The sequence below is a fragment of the Paralichthys olivaceus genome, chromosome 6 (genome assembly GCF_024713975.1).
Source record: "Paralichthys olivaceus isolate ysfri-2021 chromosome 6, ASM2471397v2, whole genome shotgun sequence".
NCBI classification, from domain to species: Eukaryota; Metazoa; Chordata; class Actinopteri; order Pleuronectiformes; family Paralichthyidae; genus Paralichthys; species Paralichthys olivaceus.
The window spans coordinates 23,502,760-23,511,346 of NC_091098.1; the positions used below are offsets into that span (position 1 = coordinate 23,502,760).

General features: G+C 40.7%; 1 protein-coding gene and 1 long non-coding RNA gene across 2 annotated transcripts; one reads left to right on the forward strand and one right to left on the reverse strand.

The window, feature by feature from the left end:
- Positions 1-1,487: 1,487 nt before the first annotated feature.
- On the reverse strand, positions 1,488-6,075 carry LOC109623555 (uncharacterized). Its single transcript, XM_069526892.1, has 10 exons — positions 5,963-6,075; positions 5,779-5,872; positions 5,562-5,685; positions 4,820-5,470; positions 4,398-4,581; positions 3,953-4,176; positions 3,775-3,846; positions 3,488-3,660; positions 3,119-3,370; positions 1,488-2,941 (listed from the first exon to the last, which is right to left on the reverse strand). The coding sequence occupies exons 1-10, from the start codon at positions 5,980-5,982 to the stop codon at positions 1,778-1,780; spliced, it is 2,958 nt and encodes a 985-aa protein (XP_069382993.1). The 5' UTR covers positions 5,983-6,075; the 3' UTR covers positions 1,488-1,777.
- Positions 6,076-7,173: 1,098 nt separating this feature from the next.
- On the forward strand, positions 7,174-8,327 carry LOC138410583 (uncharacterized). Its single transcript, XR_011243293.1, has 2 exons — positions 7,174-7,324; positions 7,648-8,327. It is a non-coding gene; the product is annotated as an uncharacterized lncRNA (long non-coding RNA).
- The last annotated feature ends 260 nt before the right edge of the window (positions 8,328-8,587 follow it).

Here is an 8,587-nt window from a genome sequence, read left to right on the forward strand (position 1 = left end):
TCAGCCATCTTGTTTTCACATGTGGGATAACTGTGTCAGCATGGTAAGTTGCTCTTCAAAAAATTCTATTTTTGGAGTGTTTTTGGCGTCACTGGAAAGCTTTCGGTTATTGGTACTGTTTTACAAGGAGTTTCAGCAGAAGTTTTCAAGGTTGCTGACAAGGGTTATCAAAAAATGAACACTTACAAACGTGTCTTCTGTTTTAGCATTAGCTAGATAATGCAATTGTAATGTGTTAAATTTAAATTTGGGTGCAGGTGACGCTACCTTCCATATTTCTATCTAAAATTACTTTTGATATTGGAATTGACAACTGCAGATTCACTCTACTAAACAGTCTTCAATGATTTTCTTTCTGGGAATCGGACTTCCAGCGATATGGAGCCAGAACCAAAGATGTCACTGCTGCCTGAATTTGAGTAAGGCAACAGTTCACTCAAGCCGCCACCGGCCAAAAGGTCTGCCATGGCTGAGTCAGATGAGGCCGTTTCTGTGTCTCCACCAGGGAGTCCGGTCTCTCCCCAATCTGTTACTGAGGAGATCCCGTTGCCCATGCTGGAACTCCGGTCCGAAGAGAACCATGGGTGCCCGTCGGGACTCCAGCCCGAGGAAAATCCCGTGGTCATGCCGGAAACAGAGTCCGTGGACAACCGAAGGAACATGCTGGTTTCCCTGTTTGATGCGACCCTCAGGTGGATGCGGGAATGGCCCGAATACCTCTTGGTGCGCACAACCCATCTTTTGGTCTTTTTTAGTCTGTTCATAACTTTTGTTTTTTTAATCTATACATGGTTTATGGTGTTGATTTTGAATGGTTCGGCCTGCCAACCTAAAAAAGGTTGATGTAAAAACGACGAGTCCTAACTCTGCCTGATGATGAGGATCATTTAATGGATGCATACTCTTTACTACTCCACTCATCTCTATTCTGTTGAGTTTTTTTTTGCAAGATTTGATATGTTGTTTCAAATTGTTGTTAGGAAGACAAAAAAATTCTCTTGGATTATGTCTGGTATTTGTGAGAATAAATGTTCATTGACAAAATGCACAATGTTTCAGTTCTTGAGTCTTTGAAGTGCACAAAAGAGACACAAATTCCAAATTTTAATCTACATCTGATTAATAATAGATGGAAATCTGGAAGCCATATAAGACTCCACATTCCCAATTCTCATCTACAGCTTCCATATTTCAATCTATAAGAATAACATGTCATAGATTGAAATTTGGAAGCCATAGATGAAAATAAGGAAGTCATTCATGGACTTCCATATATTCATCTATTAGATGGAAATATGGAAGCCATAGATGAAAATATGGAAGTGGAATCTCATATATGGGCTTCCATATTTCAATCTAGTTAGAGATAGGAATTTTCAAGATGAAAATTGAAAAATTTAAGATAATTTGAAAAAAATGAAAAAACGACAGCATACTCAAAGTTTTTAGGAAATTCTTTCTTTTTTTAATCTGACATACGTCTTCAATTTACAGCTGTAGGCATTTTAAATTAAAAATATATCTATAAAAGTCTAGATATAAATATCCAATATATTGACAAAATATACATACTTAAACTTAAAAGGTGATATTGCTTCATGCCTTTCATAAAATAAAATTAAAAAAATTGACTCAGCTGTTTACCTGAAAAGGTCATACATGAACAATTTATTTTTGGAACATAATTGACATTTTGGAACACAGTCATAATATTTCCTCAAACTTGATTACTTGCTATCCAACAAAGAACTCAAAAACAGGGGTTTCAGTGACCTCTTCAATTCTGCTTTCCTGGGGTCTCTGGAATCTCCTCCAAGGTTTTCACAAACTCCCAAAATCCTACTTCCCCTTCACACAGGGTCTCTGCCATCTTCTCCTCTCCTCCTCCGTCTTCAACCGGGGTTTCTTGAATTTCCTCCACCCATCCTCCTGGTGGAAGAGGAGTCTCTTTAACCTGAGCTTCCAGAATCTCCCCCCTTCCTACTTCCTCTTCAAACAGGGTCTCTGGCATCTCCTCCTCTCCTCCTCCCTCTTCAACCGGGGTTTCTGGAATCTCCACCTCCACCCATCCTCCTGGTGGAAGAGGAGTCTCTTCCACCTGAGCTTCCAGAATCTCCCCCCTTCCTACTTCCTCTTCAAACAGGGTCTCTGGCATCTCCTCCTCTCCTCCTCCCTCCTCCACTCCTCTGGGTGGAAGAGGAGTCTCTTCAACCCATGCTTCCAGAATCTCTCCCCTTCCTACTCCCTCTTCAACTTCGGTTTCCGGAATTTCCTCCCCCCCTCCTAGGGGTGGAAGATGACTCTTCTTAAAAGCTGATTTCAACTTTTGTGCTCTTCCTCCTTCCTCCAACCTTCTGAATATTCCCTTTCTTTTGTTTGAATAGAAGTTTTCAAAAGATCTCTTCATCCGTTCCACTGACACAAAACACTTGGAAGGTGAAACTAGCACAAGATGTGACATCGTTTTTTGGACTGAAGAGTCGGTTGAGAAGTCCAACTTCTTCTTGGACTTTTGACTTGAAGGAGCTGGAAAAGATGGGGGCTCATCCTCTGGGGGCTCATCCTCTGATGATTCGTTCTCAGGTTCAGAAATCCCATAAAGCCTCTTGTTTCTTCTATTCATCAATGTCAACTTCTCGTCAGAGGACAATGATGAGCTTGACTCAGGTGCTTCATCAAAGATGACTTCCTTATCATCTGAGCTTGTCTCCGGTGTATCCTCAGATTTGTCATCTGGTAAGGATAAGGAGTCATCAGTGTCATTGTTAACTTGCGAGGATTTAGCAAAAGCCCCCTTGAGGGCTTTCATCCTCAGTTCTCTGGTTCGGTATGCCATTTCTTTGTCTGGCAGAGCTACATAGAATTTCTCTGCTGTAGTGGGGTCATGGCACATCGCATGGGCCACCTCCTTCCTCTCCTTCTCAGTGAGGTGATTCTTGGCCTGTGAACCCAAATGAAGAAATATGTGTAACATAATCTGAAAGTCTTCCAAATTCCCACCTACGACATACAGATTCAGATCAAACTGATGGAAATCTGGAAATTATCGATGAAAATTGTGAAATACTTGGCTATACTTCAGGCACTCCTAACACATATCACTTTCCTGAGTACTTACCTGCGTAGAGACACTGCTCCGGATCTGGCCAAAGTTGACTGGCCCCGTCAGTCCAGCATTCACCCAAGCCATATGGAGTAAGAATGAAGGCTTCCCGATATTCCTGCCGAATATTGTGTGGAAAACATATTTGTTGTCCTCCTCACGAAGGCAGCAGTCACCGCAGGCAACTTTTTTCAGCCACTCAAATTCCATCTTGTTTAGGCACACCGCAGCTTGCCCAAATGAGCTCATAGTTTTGTGCTCATCCACCTAGGGAAAACATGCAGAAAATTTGCTTATTTCTGTGGATAGGTAGACTTAAACTGAAATAGAAAAATACTAATAAAACTTTTGCTATCTCTTCCAACGAATAGTTTAAATACTTACCATAACCCTATACTTCTTGCCACCACCCCAGCAGTCTGCTGACATCACCTGATCACGGGTCATGTTGGTAAAGACGATGGCGCGATGTCCCGTAAGGATGCTCAGATAGCCCATGAGGTAGCCCATGAGCTGACAATGTTCCTTACCAAAACTTCCATCAGCAGGTAAGAATTCTATAATAAATAACACAGATAAATTTAGTTTAGTCAAGTCAGGTTTATGTCAATTCTCCTCTCTCCATCTCCCAATCTGCTGTCATGAGTAAATATGTACTGAATTGTACTTACGAAGCAACTCAGGAATTTTCTTTTTGGCGGCCTTCATAAATGTCACTTCCTTTTTCGCCTCAAGCAGTTGATCTGTGAAAAGAGTGTCACATATACCACTCATTTCTGAGGTTCCAAATCCCTATTTTTTAGATGACAGAATATATACACAACAATAACACAATAAAGAAAGAATTACCTGTCTTCTTTTTCATCACCTTCTGACGGTGGACAACCACATGCTTGTGCACATTCATCTGAAGCATCTTAAGCTCATAGAGGAGTTTGTTGAAGTCAGGAGATCTGACTTTGCTGACCGCCTGGAATGAGCACTTCATGTGCCTGATGAACAGGGTGACATTTGTCATCATGTTTCTCACAGTGGTTGGGAGGTAACCCTTTTCGGCGAGGTATAGTGGCCAACTACAAAAAAAGGTAGGTACAAGTAATGAAATCTCACCTCTAGTTCCCACCACCTGATTCCAAATCCAAATTCCAATTTTTCATCTACTAAAAAACATCACATTATAATTTCAAATTCATTACAAGAAATGTATATATATATATATATATATATATATAGAGAGAGAGAGAGAGAGAGAGACATTTTATCTCTATTTATTCTAACCAAAAAACACACTTACATGCGCAATTTGTCAATCTGGAGAAGGAACTTCATATCCATTGAGACCATTTTTGGAGGTAGCCCAGTAGCCATATAGAGGCAAAAACGGAGCGCATGACTCGCTGCCTGCCTGGCATTATCCTTATCTTTTATTCCTGTCCGTGAACCCAGTCGAAACTTCCTGTAGTCTTCAATGAGCCTCTCTATCATGAAACAAACAGAAAATGTTAGTGGAATAAAAATTGTATATATATATATTATTATATTTACCAAATTAAAATAAACAACATCTATTATATTATATAGCAACGTGGAAGCCATATATTTCAAATTGTAATCTATGGCTTCCACATTGCTGTGTAATTCAATAGATGTTGTTTTTTTATAGATGTAACATGAAAATTGTAGATGAGAAAAGGGAAACAGGAAATGAAAACTCACGAAATAAATTTTCTGAATTCTCCAACTTTCTCACATGTTCATATTTTTGGGCTGAGGTAGATAGTTTTGACGGTATGCCTCTGGGTGTCTTGGCTGTCGAGGGTGCCGAGGGTTGGTCTCTCTCAAGTCTGTTTAGCCTATTTTCAAGCTTCTGCAATCTCACTGCAACGTTTTCACATTTGCAGTTGCATTTGCATTGATTCGGAAGTGGACTTGTAATATCGGTGTTACAAGACTGACTGGAGTTATCTTGGTTCTGCATAACAGGTGAGGAAGGCAGAGGATGGCTATGACCAAGCCCACTGGAGGAGGTTGTATGGACACCGGAAGAGGATGTGGGGACATCGGAGGAGGATGTGGGGACATCGGAGGAGGATTTGTGGACACTAGAGGAGGATGTGGGGACACTAGAGGAGGATGTGTGGACACTGTTGGGGGATGTGTGGACACTGGAGCAGGGTATCTGGCCAGCGGAGGAGGTTTTCTGGCCACCAGGGATGAGATGTTGATTTTGGGGGGTAGATGATAAAACAGGAAGACCAATTTCAGGTTGACCATGCACTGACTCTGGACTCAGGGCCAGGTTGAGCGGCTGCCCTTCCTCGAGGGGCATATCGTCTTCCCCAGTGGACATTCTCTCATAAAATTCATCTGTAATGAATTGGAAAAGGCATGTCAAAGACCTGTTTACTGTACATTCAACCTTTCACAAACACATTAATACATGATAGTGTAAAATTACCATTAGAGTTAGCATTCATGTCCAAACATGATACCATCGGACTTTGAGGGTCAGTAAGGCGGAGAGCAGCTAACTCCTTTCTAATGCACTGCCTCTTGGCCTCCTTTAGCAGAGGCTCTCTTTCCTATTAATATAAAGTGACATATTTTGACACAAAAATAATTCTTATCATGACTAAAGATTACATTTGCAATAATTATTGTGCATTTGCACTTACCTCTGCATTTAAGAAATGTGTGTCCTGCAGATGCTTGTCCAGGCGTACATATGAACCCTTGTCACACACAGGGCAGTCTAAGCGTTCCGTTGTCCTAAAGTAGGGAATATTGAATAAATGGGGAAGAAATATGGACAAGAAAAATATTTGTTTTCATATGAATATATGTTCTGTATGTTCTTACCTAGCATTCCCATATTTCATCAACAGACGAAATTCCTCTTTATTAGGAACTGTGTGGGAAACATTCAGGTGCTGCTTTAAATTAGCGTAGCTCCTGAAACACAACCCACACAATTTTGTGGCCTGTAGATAAAAAGGAAAAAAATGTTAAAGAGAAAAAAAAATTGCTTCCTTCTTCCAGTAGGTGGCGCTGTGACATAAGCATCTGAACAAGTTAGGATAATGCATGATGAAGTTTCAACACACTGCGTCTGAAAAAAGCAAGACATTACAGAGCACACTTACCATGCTGCTACTGCTGCTGTTGCTCCTCCACTTCCAAGTTTCATCTAAATGGCATGAATTATAATTTGGAAGTTACAATCAAAAAACTTCCATGTTTCCATATATGTCATTTTACCTAAACACTTGGATAAATCAACTTTTCAAACAATCAAAAGTGTATGAAAACAACACCTAAAGTGATATTGATATGTTATACACTGAAATAGGTAAAAGCAGTCAGGTATCAGCACTTTGTGTCTAACAAAAATCAAGAAATTACAGAGCAAACTTACCAAGCTGCTAATGCTGCCAATGCTACTCTTGTGTAACTTCCTGTGGGGAAAGGAAGCGCAAGTTTTCATCTACGAAATTTGGAATTACGATGGACAAATTCCATTTTACATATATGTCATTTTTACCGACCATGTGCTAACCATGTGATATAAATCAACTTTAAATGTCAGGAGGTAGCCTCATTTGCATAGATTAAAACATAGGACATTTAAAGGACATTCGGGGTATTGTTGCGTTCGTCCTGTCATGGCAATTCAAAATATTCATGTCTCCTTCTATCTCTTTCCATTGGTTTTGGCTTTGTTCTGTAAGAGCGCCACCTATGTGGCGTTCACATGTGTTATAGAGGACTTTACTGGATTTCCAAACATGTTTCTTTCTCACCCCTGCCTCCTTCCATTGAGGAGATAGAACACATTCAGCAAGCAGAAAAATAGAACCTTTGCTGCCCCCTAGCTCTGCACAGGAAGGGACAACAGCTATGATCCCAACTCGGGGCCAGTGGGCTCGATGAGACCTTTCCGTCGTTGCCTGGATTGTGGCTGTACCCTATGAGAATCCACATTCCCAATTCTCATCTAGAGCTTCCATATTTCAATCTATTAGATGGGTGGGGTCAGGTGGGGTCAGATGGGGTCAGGTGGGGTCAGAGCCTTGAAAATTGGACTAAGAGTACCTTGAAAAAAGCCCTACCACATATGTCAGGTACAGCAAGATTGACAAATGTTGAATTTTTTGCGTTACACAGTTCAAAGTTCATTGTCAGCCATCTTGTTTTCACATGTGGGATAACTGTGTCAGCATGGTAAGTTGCTCTTCAAAAAATTCTATTTTTGGAGTGTTTTTGGCGTCACTGGAAAGCTTTCGGTTATTGGTACTGTTTTACAAGGAGTTTCAGCAGAAGTTTTCAAGGTTGCTGAAAAGGGTTATCAAAAAATGAACACTTACAAACGTGTCTTCTGTTTTAGCATTAGCTAGATAATGCAATTGTAATGTGTTAAATTTAAATTTGGGTGCAGGTGACGCTACCTTCCATATTTCTATCTAAAATTACTTTTGATATTGGAATTGACAACTGCAGATTCACTCTACTAAACAGTCTTCAATGATTTTCTTTCTGGGAATCAGACTTCCAGCGATATGGAGCCAGAACCAAAGATGTCACTGCTGCCTGAATTTGAGGAAGGCAACAGTTCACTCAAGCCGCCACCGGCCAAAAGGTCTGCCGTGGCTGAGTCAGATGAGGCCGATTCTGTGTCTCCACCAGGGAGTCCGGTCTCTACCCAATCTGTTACTGAGGAGATCCCGATGCCCATGCTGGAACTCCGGTCCGAAGAGAACCATGGGTACCCGTCGGAACTCCAGCCCGAGGAAAATCCCGTGGTCATGCCGGAAACAGAGTCCGTGGACAACTGAAGGAACATGCTGGTTTCCCTGTTTGATGCGACCCTCAGGTGGATGCGGGAATGGCCCGAATACCTCTTGGTGCGCACAACCCATCTTTTGGTCTTTTCTGGTCTGTTCATAACTTTTTTTGTAATCTATACATGGTTAATGGTGTTGATTTTGAATGGTTCGGCCTGCCGACCTAAAAAAGGTTGATGTAAAAACGACGAGTCCTAACTCTGCCTGATGATGAGGATCATTTAATGGATGCATACTCTTTACTACTCCACTCATCTCTATTCTGTTGAATTTTTTTTTTTTGCAAGATTTGATATGTTGTTTAAAAATTGTTGTTAGGAAGACAAAAAAAATTCAGTTGGATTATGTCTGGTATTTGTGAGAATAAATGTTCATTGACAAAATGCACAATGTTTCAGTTCTTGAGTCTTTGAAGTGCACAAAAGAGACACAAATTCCAAATTTTTATCTACATCTGATTAATAATAGATGGAAATCTGGAAGCCATAGATAAGACTCCACATTCCCAATTCTCATCTACAGCTTCCATATTTCAATCTATAAGAATAACATGTCATAGATTGAAATATTGAAGCCATAGATGAAAAATTTCCCGCCTCCATATTTCCATCTATTCAGAGCAATCATAGATGGAAATATGGAA